The sequence below is a fragment of the Syzygium oleosum genome, unplaced genomic scaffold (genome assembly GCF_021117445.2).
Source record: "Syzygium oleosum isolate NSW1041296 unplaced genomic scaffold, Sole_v2.1 Sole_v2.06, whole genome shotgun sequence".
In the NCBI taxonomy this organism is placed as follows: domain Eukaryota; kingdom Viridiplantae; phylum Streptophyta; class Magnoliopsida; order Myrtales; family Myrtaceae; genus Syzygium; species Syzygium oleosum.
In genome coordinates, this window is record NW_026607490.1 from 11,117,939 (window position 1) to 11,137,824 (window position 19,886).

General features: G+C 38.3%; 3 protein-coding genes across 4 annotated transcripts; 2 read left to right on the plus strand and 1 right to left on the minus strand.

Annotated features, from left to right (window-relative positions):
• The first annotated feature begins 1,002 nt into the window (after nt 1-1,002).
• Nucleotides 1,003-4,828, plus strand: LOC115693056 (uncharacterized). Its single transcript, XM_030620030.2, has 2 exons — nt 1,003-1,240; nt 2,371-4,828. The coding sequence occupies exons 1-2, from the start codon at nt 1,196-1,198 to the stop codon at nt 4,435-4,437; spliced, it is 2,112 nt and encodes a 703-aa protein (XP_030475890.1). The 5' UTR covers nt 1,003-1,195; the 3' UTR covers nt 4,438-4,828.
• Nucleotides 4,829-12,275: 7,447 nt separating this feature from the next.
• On the plus strand, nt 12,276-14,032 carry LOC115693044 (auxin-responsive protein IAA31). Of its 2 annotated transcripts, XR_008816865.1 has the most exons (5): nt 12,276-12,771; nt 13,124-13,368; nt 13,510-13,609; nt 13,719-13,845; nt 13,932-14,032. XR_008816865.1 is itself a non-coding variant. In XM_030620017.2 (4 exons), exons 1-4 carry the CDS (start codon nt 12,488-12,490, stop codon nt 13,771-13,773), a joined length of 684 nt encoding a protein of 227 aa, XP_030475877.1. In that variant the 5' UTR covers nt 12,276-12,487; the 3' UTR covers nt 13,774-14,032. The 2 variants fall into 2 exon arrangements, 1 of the variants encoding a protein (XP_030475877.1); XM_030620017.2 differs by having other exon boundaries at nt 13,719-14,032.
• A 4,240-nt stretch (nt 14,033-18,272) lies between these two features.
• LOC115693050 (uncharacterized) lies at nt 18,273-19,288 on the minus strand. Its single transcript, XM_030620024.2, has 2 exons — nt 18,888-19,288; nt 18,273-18,752 (listed from the first exon to the last, which is right to left on the minus strand). Exons 1-2 carry the CDS (start codon nt 18,979-18,981, stop codon nt 18,634-18,636), a joined length of 213 nt encoding a protein of 70 aa, XP_030475884.1. The 5' UTR covers nt 18,982-19,288; the 3' UTR covers nt 18,273-18,633.
• Between the last annotated feature and the right edge of the window lie 598 nt (nt 19,289-19,886).

The following is a 19,886-nucleotide window of genomic DNA, read 5'->3' on the forward strand; positions in this document are numbered from 1 at the left end:
CTTGGTGCATAATTAGCTGGGCAGTTTGCTGTAAAGTCCAAGAACAAACTCATCATGCCATTTCTCACATGTAATCAATCCTAATCTTTTCTCATAAAGGGAGGCACTAAGGTATGATTTTTCTATGCAGTTGTGGAATCTGCTTTTGCCATATTTTATTTAGTGGTTTTCTTCAATCCCAAAAGTTAAAAAAGAAAGCGAAAGAGAGAGAGAGAGAAGATAAGTACATTCTTTGGGTGCTTAAGCAATACACACTTCTCTTTTTTTAACTAGCAAGAACAAAGAAGATAAGGCGTGAGCAAAAATATCATTCTTTTGCGCCTCGCGGTATCCTAGGAAATTTCGTGGGTCCACCACCCAAATGGTACAACCTAAACCCAAAAGTGGACAGGGGAGGAAAGAAACAGAGCAGCCTGTTCCTGCTGAAATTGATGAACTTGGCAGAACCATCGTGCAATTCTAGGAATCAAGAATTGAAATCATGCTCATCCCCACAAGAAAGGCTAACAAAATATGGGAATTTGGCTTGACAACTTGATACTTTAGTCGAAAAATTTGTTCCATGTATAAAACAAATCATGATGCGAAACGGTTTAGGATTCATGCGCTCTTTTACACGGCTACACGTAAGTCCCGTCCGTAGATGAGTTTTTATACCATAACCTTCATCTGCACAATAAATGATAGATCAAGATCATCCGAACGTTGCACGGTCAAATTTGATACAAGCAAAATTAGTTAAATCTATGGAATCATTTCCGTTGTATTTATGGGTTCTGACAAAATGGGTATAAAATCCCAAGTATAAATTGGATAGCTAAATGCAGAGACAGCATTTTAGGAAAAAGAGAAGATATTTTTCTAAATGGGGATCAAGTGAGTTGTCTTCTTGCGATAATAATCCCAAATACATACAGATGCAGCCATACAAACACTCACTGCCTCCATAATTATCCAGCTCACTCAGACCACCCTGTCTTTTCATTTTTTTCCTTTTTACTTTTCTTTTTTTTGAATTGCCAATTCCAAGTTTGAGTGGGGCTCTCTGGCTTTCCTTCTTTACTTTTCAGCATCAATCATTTCCTTTTGGCACTCTTCCGTTCTCTTTTGAATCCAAAAGCCACCCCCAGAAGAAGAGAAGAGAAAGAAATTTTCATTTTTGTTCTTCTTCTTGGAGCACTCATTTCATCCATCCATGGCTTCTGAGACTGTTGTATCTGATCATCACACTCCTGATGAAGTAAGTCTCCACAGAAACCTCTGTTCCTCTATTTCTTTGCTCTGTTTGTTTTGAAGCTTGGGTTATATGAACTGCCTTAATCTTTTCTTTTCCCTCAAGGGTAGAAGTTCGATTTGATTCATGTCCTGGAAGGTTCATAACGATAATCAAACGCTTAAGAGCGAAGTCTTATGCTTGTTATTCAGGGAAGTAGATGGGTGTTTTAGTCCATCTGTTGTATGTTCTGATTGCATGTGCCTTTTTCATGGTTCAAACTGAGGATCTCTAAGTTTTGAAGCATGTTTAGTATAACAAAGCTCTAGGGAGGATTTAGACAGACTATGATCTATGTTGAATTCTCTCATCCTGATCTTTTTTCCTCTCACTATCTAGTAAACTTTTTATCTTTTGAAATACCATTTAAAGGTTTTTTTTTTCCTGAAGTCTGGAAAAATTGTGTTGTGCAGACTCAACAGTGAAAGAAGTTTATTTGTTTCTGTTTTTTTTTTTTCAAGTCTCTGAATTTTCCTGTGTATTTAGACAAACTACAACTTGGATAAAGTGAATTTCAGAGTTTCCAGAGGAAGATAAAGTCTGCCTCTTGCTACCATTTTCTAGCACTAGTAGATATTGAATTATCTATATTGTATATAATCCGTGCTTAATTTCATTTTCTAGGAGTAGTAAGCTTATAAAAACTTCAGTATCTCTGTTTCGGCTTGCCAAGCTCTAAACCCATAACGTCTTACAGGGTTCTCCGCACTAGATGTTGTGTAATTGTACTGATATCAATCCAACACATCATTTTATCTTTATGTCTTTCCTGTTAATGGCTTTGTCGGTGATATAGTTCATAAATTTCGGGCATCCTGTTATGTTACCTCACTTGATATGGAATGATCAGTTGTCCTTTTTTGGTGCTTAACCACACATAGTTTAGGGCTTCGTTGATATACATATATCAGTAGCTTAGACTGAAATCCGTCAAATTCTGCTGATAAGAATTCAGATGATGACAGATTATGTTGCACAGAAAGAATAAATCTGTTCCCTACACTGGGATTTCTCACTTTTTAAGTTCTTTTCTGATGGATTCTTTTGATGTTCGATATCATATAAAGCACTCCTGATATGTTGTTGATTGTTCTAAGACGGTTGAGAAGAAGGAAAATGAAGAGAACAAGATAATCAAAGAGGAGGAAACAAAGGAACAGATCACCAAAGACATTGAACCCGAGAGTCCAGACATCCGAGTCCCTAAAGCAGAAGAACCGACCCCCGAGGAGCAGATCAAACCTTCTGTAGCAGTTGAAGGTGGAGCTGTTTCCAAGGCACGTCCTGAGGCTGGCTCAAAGGCGGAAGAAATTTCTGAAGCGCCGAACCCTCCAGATTTGGCAACCGAGCCTGTTGGTAGCCAACCAGATGATACAACTGTAACCGATGTGTCTCAGGCTGAGACACCTATTGAAGTTGTTGGAGACGAACAAAAGGAGAAAGAAGTTGAGGCGGTTGTTGCAGATGAACCGAAGGAGAAAGCAGTTGAGGCGGTTGTTGCAGATGAACTGAAGGAGAAAGCAGTCGAGGTGGTTGTTGCAGATGAACCCAAGGAGAAAGAAGTCGAGGCGGTTGTTGCAGATGAACCGAAGGAGAAAGAAGTCGAGGCCGTTGTTGCACCTGAACCGAAGGAAAAAGAAGTCGAGGCAGTTGTTGCACCCGAACCAAAGGAGAAAGAAGTCGCGGCCGTTGTTGCAGATGAACCGAAGGAGAAAGAAGTCGAGGCGGTTGTTGCACCTGAACCAAAGGAGAAAGAAGTCGAGGCGGCTGTTGCACCTGAACTAAAGGAGAAAGAAGTGGAGGCCGTTGTTGCGCCTGAACTAAAGGAGAAAGAAGTCGAAGCGTTCGTTGCAGCTGAACCAAAGGAGAAAGAAGTTGAAGCAGTTATAGAAGTTGAGCCTCAGGCAGTTAAACTAGAAGAAAAAGAAGCAGCGGTTGAAGAAGTTATAGTTGAATCGAAGGAGGAACCTGCGACTGAAGAAATCAAAGAAAAGGTAGAGGACAAAGCAGTTGTGGTGGATGCAGTTGAGAGTAAATCCGAGGAAAAAGTGGCTAGCGAACAAGTTGAAAGTAAGGTAGAGGAGAAATTGACAGCTGAAGTGGTTGAAGATGAAGTAAAGGAGAAGCCTGCAAGTGAAGTAGTCGGAAAAGAACCTGAGGAGAAAGTCGTGGAGGAAGCTGATGCCAAAGAACCGGAAAAAGGAGCAATTGAAGCTGTTGTATGCGAAACAGAAGAAGAATCGGTTGTTGAACCAGTCAAAGAGAAGGCGGTTGATGAGCCGAAAATAGCAGCCGCTGAAACCATCGAGCCGACTGAAGCAGCAGCCAGCAACGTGGCCGAGCTGACTGAAGCAGCAGAAGCAGAAACCAAGGTAGAGGATAAGCCAGAATTGACTAAAGAAGCAGAGAATAAACCCCAAGAAGTCGCCAATGTTGTGGAGAATGTGCTGGAGAGCGTCGAGGAAGTCAAGCCCATGGAGAAGACAGAGGTTAAGGTAGCAAGAGATCTCAGGTCGGTGATGGATGAGTTCGATGGCGTCACGTCCTCCAAGGAAGAAAAGATTGAAGAGGCACCCGCTGTTACAGAAACCAATTCTACTGTTGCTGAGGAAGCTCCAGCTGTTGTTGAGAAGGAAGTTCCCATGGATGCAAACGGTCAACAAATGGCATCTGTAGTGGATGGCGTTGTGGAGGAGGAAGCGAAAGTTGACGCGGAAAAGGAAGAAGAAAAGATAGAGAAACTTGATGAGAAAGACAAAGAAACCAGAAAAGATGAGGTGACTAAAATGGAAAATGCAAGTGCCGTAACCGAGCAAAATTTGACAGGCACTGCTGAGTTGGAGAAGGAAGAGACACTGGCTCCAGTCGAAGCACAGGAAGCCAAAGAGGTCAAGGCAGAGGAGGAGGCCGAGAATGGCGTTGCAAAAGGTGACATTGATGCAAAACTTGCGCCTCCTCAAACTGACGAGACTGCAAAGGATGGCGACGACACCAAAGCATCAAGGGACCTGCCTGCACAAGAGATCTCAGTGAAAAAGCAGTCGGGTAACATAATGTCAAAGGTGAAGCAATTAGGTGTGAAGGTAAAGAAAGCCATCGTCGGGAAATCCCTAAGCTCCAAGACACTGACGACAGAGGCCAAGGGCGAAGAGAAAGTCAAGTGAGAGCAATCAAAGGACAAAAGAAAACTTGCAACATTGTTTGGTCAGCTTTTCTCTGCTGTTATATTATTTCGTAGTTGCATCGAGGTCTTACCCTGCATATTACTGGCAATGTAAATAGAGGGTAATGACCAATTCACATTTGTTTGATGGAAGTGAGAGTCTGTTCTTTTCCCTTCTTTTAGGTTTGTGTCACATAGGTAGTAACCACTGGTTTTGGGTTTTCTCAATTTGAGAGAGAAAGAGAGAGAGATTATAGATGTTATTACTATTCGTTGGATTGGTTGGTGTTTATTTGTGGCGAGTGATTTGTGTGATATGCTTCATTGGATTAGACAATTTGTATGGATTCTTTGTGAGTTGCTTGCAATAAATTATATACACGTTTATGATAGCTGAGGGTATGCTTCTGAGATTGTATTCCTTCGGCAAATAGTCCCTAACTGGTCAATTTACTGCTCTGATCAGTGAAATGGATCACGTGAATTTAAAGGACAAGAATGAGGCAAATAAATAGAATCATTTTTGCATTTTGTTGTGCAGCTGAGAGTGTTCTAGCCTTCATAGCACCTTTAAGTCACATCTTAAGTTTCTTAGACAAGTGAAAGGTCTCATGTTTTTCAGTTCTGATTATCGATGAAATCTGTTCATTTATTTACTTATTTATTTTTAGTAAACCCGACGGAACATACATCACCAGAAATCAACCATAGTGAGACAGAATTTGGGCCATTTGTAGTTGGCTCCACAAAGAGGATGGTGAAACATGGGCAACACAGGTTGCTTAAAGAGAAGTTGATAGATAGAAGTGTTACCTCCACCAATGTGGAAGACAAATTCCTTCCTAACGTTATCCAGAACAAAAGCTGGTTGCAAAACGGTCCACGCAGCAATTTGCTTCCTGGTTATCCTTAAACTGAATACGACTCACCAAATTATTTTCCATTACCAGAACGGCCACCATAGCATCCATTTCAATGAGGAGCTTGGAAAGACCGTGGTTAAGCACAAGGGCTTAGTGTTGCTTTCTAGACGATGCAACTTTTCCTGAACGAGTATTCAAAGAGAGTGAAAAAGCCCTTCCAAGCACTAAGATAGGATCATGCCCCTCTCTAGGAACTTGTCACTGGAGACATGCTTCTTGGGGGGTGCTCAAATGTCCTCCTCTCTTTTTCTTACCCCCCGTACCTCTGTACCTAGAAAAAAAAGTATTGGAAAGCAGCAGCAATAACAAAATCATGAATTAAATAGTTTAACAAGCTAGAGATCCAGATGCGATATGAAAGTGAGAAAGACTGCTTCTTTTTCTCTCTTTTTTTTTCCTTTTTTCGAAGTTGCAGATTAAAGAGAAGCAAGAACAGGCAGAGACAACTCAAAGCAGAGAATAAAGCAAAGAGAGAAAAGATCAACCTAGTGGGCTTCGTTGGGTTCACAAAATTCTGTAGGCATAGCTGGAGTTCTGGAGCAAAGTGATTTTAGATATGCTGTTGGCAAAAGTTGGTCACTAATGTGGCTCCTCATACAAAAGGAGGTCTCTAATGGGGCTCCTCATACAAAGGCGAACCTTCAATTTGACATGCCCACATCTAGAGAGAGAGAGAGAGAGAGAGAGAGAGAGAGAGAGCGCTTGGAGGATGCTTGAACTGTACACAAAGTGAGAATTGCCTTGACAAAGGCATTGGAGCAAGAGAAAGATGCCCCAATGAAGCAACATTTGGGGAACAGCCTTTTCTTTTCCCATTCCCCTTTGCTACAAAATTGATTTTAAACCTAATCTTCTTTTTCCATCTGCTCTCTCCTTGATCTTTTTCCTTGAAAGACAAGCCTCCCTAACCTGTCTCTCTCCGGTTGATGATCCATTCCTCTTTCTTGACGAGGAGTACTGACACTTGAATCTCATTCCTATCACAACTGTAAAGAAACGACATTATTGAAGTTATGTTAGGGAAGTATTTCCACATTGATGAAGGAGATGACCTTATAAAGAAACGACATTATTCACAGGAAGATTCCCATTTGCCTTTTACTTTTTCTCTTTTTGATCTCTAGACTACACGATGACCTAAAAATGGGAGTAATTAGAAAGTGGAATTCAACAGAGCAACATTAGTAAAAGTGTTCTCTTCTTTCTACATCAATCTCTCCCCCTTGCACCATTTTCAAACCTTTTTTTTTTCTCTGGAGAAGTGCAACTGCTTCATCGTCCATTCTCCAGGAATCACTAGAAAACACAGAATGTGATATTGTGTCGTGTCAAAAGAGAATGTCGTATTCGATATATGAATACTATCATTACATGACCAAGTGATCCTTGGGAACAAACACTTACTTTGGGGTAAAAAAGAAAGGTGGTCCTTGGAAACATGAGCAAAATGCACCCAAAAAAATTGGTTTACAACACTGAGGTCGTAGGTTTTGATAACAAAAAGAGCGAGAAATCAAACAAAATTCAGAACAAAAAAAAGTGTATATATATACATCTATATTTATATACATGTTTAGTTTATGATAAGGAGGGCATGTTCAGTGTGATCATGACCATTGGTCATGGAAATTAAGGAGTGGTGGGATTGCACGCATCGGGCTAAAAATTTTGGTTGATTGCATGTCTGTTAAAGTTGGCGTCATGTTCTCTCCCTGTCTCTCTCAAAAGGGCTTCATGGATTAGACCAAAAGCCAAATGAGGTTTAAATTAATTTATCCATCATACACGCTAAATCTTCTATAGACAATATCACTTCTTTTTCGGCCGGCCAAAGTTTCGATCTTCATGTCCATCTCTTGCCCCTTTTGCTGTCCTGAACAACTCTCTCTCTCTCTCTCTCTCTCTCTCTCTCTCTCTCTCTCTCTCTCTCTCTCTTCAGCAAACTCCAAAGGCAAAAATAAAGGAAGATTACTCTTTTTTTTTTTTGCCAAAAGATGAATTACTCGAATGTCACTGTTGTTTTTACAAAATTGCGGAAGACAATTGTTGTATTTCAGATAGTAAAAAGAACAAAAATAATCCCTGAACTTTGATTCAATGTGTAATACCGTTCTTAAACTTTTAATTTGCTCAACATGAAACTTGAACTAACAAAAATAAAACGTGGGACCTAAACTTTGGTCCAATGTTCAATATCGTCCCTAGACTTTTATTTTGTTCAATGTGATTCCTCAATTTTGCTCTAATGTTTAATGCGGTTCTTGAACTTTTAAATATTTTCATATAATTTGGAGACTATATTGAACATTTGTGAATAGTCCATGGACCACATTAAACTAATTAAAGGTCTGGGACAATATTGCACATTGGACAGAAATTTAAGAATCACATTGCACAAATCAAAAGTTTAAGGACGACGTTACTCATTTAACCAAAATTCATAGACCATTTGTGTTGTTATCCCTTTCAAAAATTGCTCTAACACCCATTTTCAAGTCGACATTGTTCAATCAATTCAATAGTGTACACATGATTATTTGATCAATTATGTGACTTTACAGGGTGCACTTTGAATATATAATAAATATATATAGGTGTATCCAAAAGTTAACTTAGAAGACATCAATCTACATAATTTGGTTGGTTCCAGAATAGGATTCTCCTTGCTATTTTCCTTTTTCAGAGTTGTCATCAAGCTTTCGTGTATACCTGTCCAGAAAAAAAAAATCAAGCTTTCTTGTATCAGATTACATTCACATTTCTAGTCCTGTTAAAAGCAAGTCAATCTTTTCAAGATATTCAAGGGGGATTCACATAATATTTTCTTTCCAACCTGGTAAACTCATCCCAAGTAAAGACGGCGATTCTTAACACTCCTTGAGAAGATGACTCAAATACGATATGGAATCATGAAAAGGAAAATGCAAGCTCTATACGACTTAACTCGAAACCTACACAAATTGATATGCTTTGACCCATAAGGGACGGACTAGATCTCTTCACATGATTTAATTACATCTTATATAGTTTGTGCGTGGTTGGAACCAAATAGAAAAGTGGTCGATGGAAAAAGAATCCTTAATTTGTGCTCCGTCGAAGTTACCAGCGCAAGCGAGGCCACATTTATCTGATTCCTTGCAAAGAAGGAGCAGCAAGAACAATATAATAAAAATAATATAAAGAAAACTAAAAGAGGGTGTGGTAGAAAGGACTAGATTCGACCGTCCTTCGGTTATCGACAATCCATAATATTACAATTTTCTTCAGATATGATGAATCGTGATTGTGAGTGACATGACAGTTGGATCTATGTGTCACGTGATTTAAACAAAAGAAAAGAAAGGAGCCGAGTTCAAAACACAAGCATATGCCTCTCCAATCTGTTCTTATGAGGATTAAATATGCATATAATATAATTCTCTATATATTTTTATGATTATAATATAATCATTATATTCCTGCGGTTGTAAAAAAGGTAGTCAAAGAAAAAGGGCAATAATTCCTCGTCACACTTCGTAGCAAACCGTGCACGGACACCGAATAATTTACTCGTGTAATGATAAATCACCATCATTATTAGTAGGATTAATATCACGAGAAAACCTCAAATTGATACACATGTGATAAATTTACCACAAACTTATTTTTTGACCACTAAAAACCCAAAATCAGTACGCTTGTGACAAATTTACCCTCCGTTAATTTCTTTTAAATTTTATCGTCAAATTGCTAAGTTGGATGACACGTGACAGTTGACAGATGTATTAATTTGAGGTTTTACCCTCTGTATATCACAAATATATATGTTTGTGATTTTTCGTAATATTAATCCAATTTAACGAAAAACTAGGAGAGGGTAAATTTGTCACAAATGTACCAATATTGAGTTTTTGATGATCAAAAAATTAAGTTAAGGCAAATTTGTCAAAAGTATGCAAGTTTGATTTTTTTATGGTCAAAAAATTAATTTGTGATAAATTTATCACAAATGTATCAATCCGAGACTTTTCGTGATATTAACTCTCGTTATTACTATATTTACGAAAAATCTGACTATCTGCTGAAAAAATTCATTCTCTCATTAGGCCTAAATCCAACCCTTCGTGGACTATTGTTCTTTAGTGAAGAGAGGAAAGAGAAATTATTTTTTGCAATTGACTTAATCAAATCGACTCGTGCTCGTAAGCAAGAGTAGTTTTGAATTAAGGAAAGCGTGGGACAATAGAGAGGACAGAAGAGAGAAACTGCCTGGCCTTCCTTAGCATGGGTGACTCCTTTAAGCTTCTCTTTGTCTCCCACCCACTTTTGGATTGTTTTTCAAGCCACTTAACAACTCGCATTTTTCGAAATTCATATCCGAAATAAAATCGTTATCTTAATTTACGAGCAATCACAAAAGAAATTGAAGACTAATTTCGAATGTTAATCTTAACCATTGTTGAAAATTGCAAGTGCTAGACAAACTTTTTGAATAAATGGTTGCGTAATCAGTTTTAAGACGATGACCGTAGGGAATTCTACTAGAAAGAGATTACGTAATACTCATGTTTACTTTGATAACAATGTCTCCAGTCATATAATTATATTTAAATAAATGTGATTTGCTCTTCAAGATCAGACCAACCTATATTCTAAAGAAATTTGGCTGGTAGGTTGTCCCTAGATATTTCAACAGGGTGTTTGACAATATTAAGCCATGTAATCATTACAACCACGGGAGAGCAATCGATATGCACTGTCGTGGATTATAAACTATATATAATTCATGATATTATACACATATATATTTGACCTTATTTTAATTAAATATATTTTATTTTTCTGATTTCTGATACAAGATGTAATTATCAACTCTTGCTCACAACTTTTTTTTTTTATGGGAATTCTCTTCTTGACATCCAAAAGGACATTGATTACTTTGCACATGGTTTTATCATATTTTCATGAAATAAAATCCATGGTTCTATCATAGAAAAAGAGGAAGTAATCTTGGACTTGAACATGAATTCATTTGAAGAGAGAGAGAGAGAGAGAGAGGAATTGAGGCTAAACGGAAAACCGGGCAAAGTTGTTTCCCCATCAAAAGAGCGAGAGGGGTCATTGACAGTGACATTGCCACTTCAATGTGTGACATTGTGCCTCGCTCTATTCTCCAACTTTTGCACTAAATCAAGCAAAACCAATGTACAATAATGTTGAATGATACAAGATGAAAAGAATCATCTTTTCTTTGAGAATAGTACCAATACAATGCATGTGTTCGGGTCACCACCGCTTGATAGCGATCGTAACGGGAAAACTCAATCCGCGACGACGACCCTTTTTTGTTATTTATGTAACGCTGAAATCTCGTAGAGACCCGTCTCATGAACAATTATATACTGGATGATGAGACGATAATTCATGAAATAGTAGAGGTCCCGTTACTTTTCCTTTTGCATGAAAGGAAGTGATACTTTTCTTCATGACAATGCCTAAAAACAATTACATAAATCCATCTTTTAAATTATTGCCCGATTAACTCACACGTTACTAAAATTAACTAATTTCTAAATAGGATTCACTATTGCAATTATGCAATCAAATTTTCCATTAATGCAAATTTTACCTGACTACTCAACCTCCTAATTTAATTATTTTATAAGACTAGACAGAGAATATTAATAAGATTTTGCAACATTTAGAGAGATGGGATCAGTTAGTGGCCGGGACAAAAGTTGATTTGCATCGATTGTGCTAAAGTTAGCTTCTTTGGGTCAAGCACTGTATTAATTCCCTGAGACTTTATCCTAAGCTGGGGAAGACAGAAGTGTTATCTCATCTTTCGCTTTTCATCTGTTTTAGTAGTCCTCAAGCGAAGGGACAAGTAAATTAGGTTTGGTATGATGTTTCAGAACAAAATTGGCAAATGAGCAAATAAGTCCATTCAATTCGTGCAATTAGGTATTGCTAATTACGACCGAGACCTTGGCTAGATTTTATTATAGTTATGAGTTTGTTAGTAACATTTCGTGTTGTTCATGAGAATTAGGAAGATTGTTAAACTTGAATCAGCATTCTATGTTGTAGGCAATAAGTTCATGGTATACATACATACACCTTTTGATACGTATTAAGTCCATTGTCTTGCCTTGCAATTCCTCAAATTTCACGATGCGGGAAAGAGGTGATTAAGTGATACATCAGTTGAAACAAACTCAAAAGATCGCCGCTAGAGCAATACTTTCAAGAGATGTTCCACAAGCTTCGCGTAGGTTCGTCATATAGATGCCGTTCAAGCATAGAGCATATGGACGAGTGTGTGGAGTGCATGTAACAGGTCCAATTGTAGGTGCGTCCAAATCCTGTGGCTCGAGACTTTTCATAGTGCGGGAAAGACATTCCAAAGAGATACATAAGCAAATACACACACACAAGATCGCCGCTTCGGTATTCCTTTTTCTTGCCTCAATCCAAATGTTTCGTGTTGAGTCATTAATTACATATGCTAGCATGATATCAACGATGCTTTGAGTACAAGGAATTTCTTATAAGGACAAAAAAAAAGTAATTGTACACATTCATGTATGTGGTGCTGACCAAATCTGGCACCTGATTCCTGCAAACAATTTGCCTCAAGAAGAGGACCACATCAGCATTAGTGAGCCAAGGTATTAGGGTTGGCTCAACACTCTGAATTGAGCCCTAAAATAGCAATGCACTCACTATTCTTTGCTAGTCCTAATAGTCATAATCACGGTCTAAAACCAAGAGGCCAAACTCAAACAGAAGCATAAACAATCAATGTCCCAAAATCAACTTAACAAAGAAAAGCCACCTACATGTCCCCATGGACATGTCTGCCACCATCACTACACCCAACCGAACGTCCCCTCTCTCTCTCTCTCTCTCTCTCTCTCTCTCTCTCTCTCTCTCTCTCTCTCTCTCTCTCTCCTCTCTCTCTGACATACGTGCCCCACACATACACATCTATACACGCCCCTATCGGTGACCGCGAGTGCATGGTTTATAAATAGGCCGAAGGTGGCGGCTTTCTCACATTTGGTTTCCCGTTGCTTCAAGCTTTCTTTTGTTCGTTCCTCAACAAAAACTTCCCACCCAAAAAGAAAGAAAAGAAAGAAAGAAAGAATGGGAAGAGCTTCAGCTAAAGATTACTCACCTTCGTCGTCTTCGTCGTCATCTTCACCTTCCTCAGTTGATAGCAGCAAGCACAAGAACCATCTTCGAGCCTCTCTCTCCTTTGCTTCTACAATGTGCCAGTATTCCAGCTGCAACAGCGGGTGCTCATCATCAACGAGAAGAGGAAGAACAAGAAGAGGAGATCTCAACACTGATCTGAGGCTTGGACTCAGTATAATCTCTCCTGATGCCCAGAAAGATAATGGGACTGACCCTTTGGTTTCGAAGCAGAGGTGTGATTTGATTTATTAGTTGAATTGATCGTCGTCGTCTTCCAAATTGTTGCTTCCCATCATCCCCATGACAGATTTCAGATTTCTTTTCAGTTCTTATTGGAATTTCCTGGTTATCTTTTATTGCATGTTTTTAGCATCTGAGAAGAGAGAGAATCAGATGCCAAAGGTGTAGTTGGAAATGTATATAAAGATTCCTTCTTTTTGTGGTTTCTGGAAATTAGCGGACAATTAAAGTCATCGTTCACCAAACGTTTTCGGCTTATATTTGAAGTGCATTATAAGAAAATCAACAATAGGATCTTTTTGAAATTGAACGCGATGTCATTTTCTAACATAATTTCGATTTTAGGGAACAAAGGCAAGACTGGCCACCCATCAAGTCCCACCTGAGAACCACACTTGCTGTTGCAGGCAAAGCTGATACCAATGTCAATAATGTACATAATAATAATAGCGATAGGAGGAGGGATTCTTTGTTTGTCAAGGTGTACATGGAAGGTGTCCCAATTGGAAGGAAGCTTGACCTGCTAGCTCTTCAGAATTATGATGAGCTCGTATCAACTCTAGCCAACATGTTCAAAACCCCAATTACTTGTAAGTGTTACACATTATTAGAAAGAAACAAGAAATGGGTTTTTGTTTTTGGGAGCAGTTATATCAATCTGTGCATCTGAAAATGAGTTTCTTCCTTGGGTTCTTGAAAGATGGCATTAACCTTAAAACCAAAATGTGCAGGTCCTAATGGAGATAGAGCCGATCATGCCAAAAGTTTCCATGTTTTGACCTATGAAGACAGAGAAGGAGATTGGATGATGGTTGGAGATGTTCCATGGGAGTGAGTTCGATCATCCCATACAAGTTCTGATTACTTTTCCAATTTATTCACCCTTTTTGCATTTTACGACCAGAATTCCTCACAGTTTGTCCATTAATGGCTTCCATAGGATGTTCATGACCACCGTCAAGAGATTGAAGATCACAAGAGCTGACAGATGTTAGCATTCAGGACAATTTTTTTCCATTTTCCAGATTGTCTTCTCATCGAAGAGAGGAGACCAATCATACAGAGATGTACAGTCTTATGTCAAATTGATGATGATGATGATGATGACATGGGTTATAATACACAGTCCTAAAACTGCTGAATCCTTTTACAGTTTTTGCAACTTGGAGAAAATCATTACACTACAACACATGGACAGACAACAGTAGAAATGTGGAAAGAATTCGAAGAACATCTGGAGATTTTTTGAGTGCATTTGATTGCCGGGTACTTTTGTTCTTGAACTTTTCTTTTCTTCTTTCTCGCTTATCCCCCTTTCATCATGCTTTTACTTTAGTTCTTCTCTTTAATTCACGTGGTCCTCTAGCGCCTCGTGTTCACTACAGTATTTACTTTCGCTCTGGGATTAATTACCATTGGAAGTAACTTTTTGAAGTTGAGGTCCTAGCTAAACTTCACCTGTTTGCCCACTTTACATGAGCATCATTGGATGGAAAGATTGTCACTGTTAGTTAAGCAAAACCCAGTGGTCCTCGAGTTTTTAAGAACCATGTTTATATATAGAATAACCCTGCGATCATACACAACTATAGACGGACGAAATCGTGATCTACGATAATTAAAATGAAAGATAAACAACTAATGAATCTCTCACTTTTTAATTCGAATCCAAAGCAATTATCAAGAGCTCCATAAATCTCCCATCTTTCTTTCTCATGACAATTAAAATTATATTTTAAAAAATGGATCAAAATCTTTACGTGCTATATTAATTTTTTAAAAATTTAGTATTTTCACTATATCCCTTCTCATTATGTAACCAGCTTGAATGCCTGCATAAGGTATTGTTCATCCATGTGTTTCCTTACATCAACAATTGACCTGATAAATTTTCACTATAAATGCTTCGGTTTGGACTCGTGTGTTACACTTTTCAAACATAGGACAACAATTTGGTTTTATCTCCATTTTCAACCCTCCAAGAACATTCATTTAACAAAGTATGACATGAATAGAGCTCTGTGGTAAATGGACGACCTTCAATTACTATGAAATGGTTTCTCTTTACTATGGTTTATTTTGAAATGGAACTCTAAAAATCAATGGAAAGACTAATTTTTCCAAGGCTGTCTAAAAACTAAAGAAAAAATTGTTAAATGTATCAGACATAAAAGAAATGTAAATCGAAGTTTACAATTTGTCTGTTTGTGGATCATAACCAACCACTCTAAAACCTTAATCTTTTAGAAAAATTTGGACTTACGACCTATACTCTGACGCTGTGAAAAATTTTGTGGGCAAGGCCAATTGTTTTTAAAAGTTCAAGCTATTAGACGAATGCACCATTTAACCTATAAATGTACTAACACTCCCTCTCACGCTTAGGCTAGACTTTGGCTTCTGCTCTAATACCATAAAAAAAATTTAAAATTTTGTCGGGATCAGGATCAATTGCTGTAAAGTTTTAAGTTTTTAGATGACGACGATAATTAAATACTAAATATTCCAACAAAAATTTACTATTTGGAATATATGCTTTCTTAGATTAAATAGACTAAGAAGAATGTACATCTGTTTTTAAGTGGCAAATTGAATGTTCTTTTTCTACATTAACGAACTCAGAAATAATAATGTTAACAGTAATTTACACCTATTCCATATTTTCGTTATTGATACAGTGAATTAGATCCAATTAAATTCGTAAGAGGAGTGAGATACTTAAAGGCCTTAATTTTCTCGAATCCTCAATAAAGAGTTAGGGTCTTCAAGAGAGAACGAGAGAGAAACAGAGAGAGTACTTCAACACTGCGTAAGCAAAGGAAAAAATCTTTTTCTTACCACTACTATCCGTGTGGCTCTTCAAGTTATTGCATATGTACGGGAAAATTGCGACTCAAATTTACATCCAATAAATTTTGCAGCGACCTATCCATACGATCACCTATGTGAGGATTTTGACAGCCTTTTGCTCTTCCGTCGTACTTGAATTTTGACCAGCGACTTCCTGCTCCTCCTCTGCCTGTGGACATTGGTGGCGTTGAGCAAACCGGCCCGCGTAAAAATTGATATCTACTCCATGATCCCCGTTCCAACAGCTTGATGATAACCACTATTAAATAGAGCAGACCTTCAGGATCTTCCATGCACAATGGAGGGATTACTATGAACGAGCTGTGTGTATGCACCTGATCCACTGTATGTTCATGATCTATAGGAATGTTTCCATTATTCGGGAGATTGATTGGACATGGAAACACGTCGCGACAGTGCATTTGGGATCGCATGTGGAAATAGTATTTTTTAAACGGGTGATGATCATGATCAAGAGGCTTGTCTAAGGATACTTCACTCCCATTTTTTTGAAAGAAGGAAGAGTGAGAGTCATATGAGCCAAGGCAGGCCTGATAGACAAACATAAAACTGGGCCTAGTCACCTCCTTCACTCAAGGATCTTTCATTTGGGCTTGGTTTAAAGCACAGCAGCTATTATATCCATCTATTGAAACTAGGTTTTGGGATGCCAGAAAGCCACAAGAACAAAAAAAAAAAGATGATAATAATAATAATAACAAAAAGAAAAATAAAACCCGCGAAAATGGATTGAAGTTGGAGTACATAGTGGAAATTACTCCTGTTAGAAATAATCTTTCTTAACACTATTCGTCACGCGCAGTAAGATTTTGGATGTAAAATCGCGAATTCAGGAATAGCCATACGAAGAGAATGAGGCGCGATTGAGGAGAGAAAAGGCTAGACGCGGTACTGTCGATTACTAAGAAGAGTGAGCAATAAGATTTGGAGCTACGACGAACAGTGATGAGTCTATCTTAGAGCACGATTTACCTTTAGACCTTGTTATATCGGAATAATATGTCAGATTTTTTCTTTTGTCACAATATTTTTTTTTTATTATCCATGAGATATGGAAGGGATATCCTATGCATCTGGTGGGGGAATCTTACTTTCACTTTGAGGTACTATGGAAAGCAGATTTTTTTTTCCTAGCCCTGATGAAATCTCCCGAACTTAGACAAAATGAAAGGCAGTCATATAAATAAATAAATAAATTTTCATATCCAGGAAGATCTTATCCAACACGATGGAAGTCGATAAGATGAAAGTAGATACAGAAGCAACGACAAAAAGTTTGAGGAATCTGATTGATTATGAACTACTTTTTCCCTCCCGAGTTCTTAATGAAAGGGACACTTAGTGGTCCTCTCATAATGATCTCCTCCTTCATTGAACTCTTGGCCATACACACTTATCGATTGTGTGGGGTCTTGCGCAACAAATCATCCGTCGATTAAATGTTTATGATAATACTTGAAAACTCCAAAACTTACTAAATCGCAAACAACATGCGATCACATATCCTCTATTCATTGGTCGTCATCGGATTCCTGGTAAGGCACACGCGGTGCGTACACACGATCCGACCCAATGCAACATGAGTGGAGTGTCCTCCAAACTTGAGTCCGCCTAAAAGATCTCATACCGGAATGGGACCTTCATTAGAAGAATTTCATTATGCTAAGTTTATTGGGATTGTGGCAAATTATCTCCTGATGTTTCAATTTTTGCAATTTGCGCTTTGACTTTTGAAATCGGCGACAATTTGTTCCTTGATGTTGACTCCAATCAAATTTTTGTCATATATTTGACCACGTTCTACACTTAATTAGTTATGGAAGGCAAATTGATCATATGTCATCCATATATGTGAGAGAAAATATATGGATTATGCAAAAGTATATTTCAGAACCATTTATGAAGGACATGTAGCGTTAACTCTAGCCAAATTCTTACTGGTAATTTAATCATTGCACTCACATGAAATATGTTTATGAATTATCCTACTTTTATGCGTATGTGCTTATATGACTAATTCGCTCTCAGTATGTAGCCACGTGTCATCACGTGGTCAAAACACCAAGCAAAATTTGGTCGGAACCAACATCAGCGGATACATCACAACCGAATTTTAAGAGTTCGGGGGGCAAAATGTATATATTGAAACGTCGGGAGGCAATTTAGAAAAATCCTAAAAGTTTGGGGCCAATGTGTAATTTGCCCCCTTCTTATTGGAGGGACAAGCTTCAAATAAAGTTCCCATGTGCGTGAAACCTGAGTGAGGTGTGTTAATAGCCAAAGAATTTAGGTGAAGCGTATGTGGGGACCAAACACATCCCGTTTCAAGCGAATATTGTCCACAAAAATTTCGTGTTTTTCATAAAAATCCCATTGACTCTTCTTCTTCCTCCACTTCCAAGACAAGAGGCCATGTACCGAATTTTCACTTCCATCGGAACAATTATAGGAGGTGATTGTGGTCGGTGCGTGGTGGTGGTGGATAAGCATCAAGGCAAAGGGGAGAAAACGTGGTCGGTGCAATTAAAACATTAATATCAAAAAGCATTGAGGATTTATAAGTTCTAATATCAAAATTAAGCAAGCAATAATCCCCCAAAAAAAATATCAAAATAGAGGGAAGTGAAGGAGGAAACGCTACTTTATAATCGGAGCACGATTGAAAGTGAGACCTTTCCATTAAATCTCGCCATGACATTATCATTAATCATGGGGATTCCCTATAGAGATCATGACAACCTGACTCAACAGGAAAAAAAAGAAGAAGAAGATTGAAACCAAAATTACAAAGCTTAATCAAACTCCAAACAACTGCTAAACTTCTTCCTGCGAAACCCCACATCATCAAAATTACAATGGAGGGGGTCTCTCAAAACCTGCCCTTATAATTATAATTAAACACCTTCCCTTGATCATATCTACAATAGAAATTGGCAGCTCAAGGTGGTGCGGAGATCGGAGCTTTTCTTTGAGATCCTTCTTGTTCAGTCGCATGTGATGGCCTTGGACTTGTCCAGGATCGACCACATCACTTGGACGTCCTCGTAAGCGCAGGCCATCACGTCGCCCTGCAAGTTCGTCATGTTTATCCGCTTCTCGTGCTCTGCAAGACGAACAAGACGCCACAAGAAACGCATCAGTACACAAAATCACATGGGAAGCGCACAGTCTCTCTCGTTTTCTAGGGTGTACGGGTTTAGACGAGATGGGGATTGAAATGGTGCGAAGATATGCGGACCTTGGTGGGACTTCTTGTCTCGGGAGGGGCTCTGGTTGAAGAAAGTGCAGGCTTTCCGAAACGGGGATGTGATGGTTTTCTTCCAAGAAGCCATTTTTGGTGCCTCTGAGGTTGCTGCTGCTGCTGCTGTTGCCGTGCTGTGCTCTCTTGGGCTCTCTGTTTGGTAAATTTCTGTGGCAAGTCACGAAGACTGAAGTCTCAAGGCTTGGTCGTGGAGGGAGCTTATATAAGAACACAGCACAAAGTGAAAGAGCGGAGAGAAGAAGAAGGAGAGAGAGAGACAAGATCCGTGAGACGAGCTAATCAATGATCACTTGCTGTTCAAATTTTTTTTTTCTTTCTATATTGTGTAAGAAAGTTGGGTCAACCGCAGATGGCACATGGTGCACGCTCCCACACAGAGACCTACACGTGAACCCCTTCTTCAATCTTCGCCTTCAACGCGAAGTTAGTTTTCTGATGAATTAAAGAAAAAGAAATGGAGATACATGAAGTGTGTCATTCTATGTCATGAAAAATACATTGTAGAAGCAAAAATTGGAGGTTGTTTCTTGTTTTAAACATGTAAAATGGTGATTGCAATTTTGGGTATAAAGTTGTGGAACGACTGACTCATTCACTTGTGATGTGAACAGTAAGCGATTGATCGATTAGAAACTCCACATCTGAGATAATCATAAGTGATTTCATCCTTCAAATACTTTCTCATAAAGATGAATGTTTCCTTATGATGTCCTAATCCGTGCCTCTTCTGAATTAGAATTACCTCTATTGCTATTAAAAGACATTTATGGTGAGCTGTCTGAATCAAAGTAATTAGAAAATAACTTTTTCCTTGTATTTAAGTCTGCTTAAAAACTATATTGTTTCATAGAAAAATAAAATCGTTTTTATGTTAACAGAAAACTAGAAGTGTGTTTGAAACCAAACAAATCATATATTGCACCAGATAAATGTAATCGATTGATTGAAAAGTCATCAGTACTTACAAAATTTTTT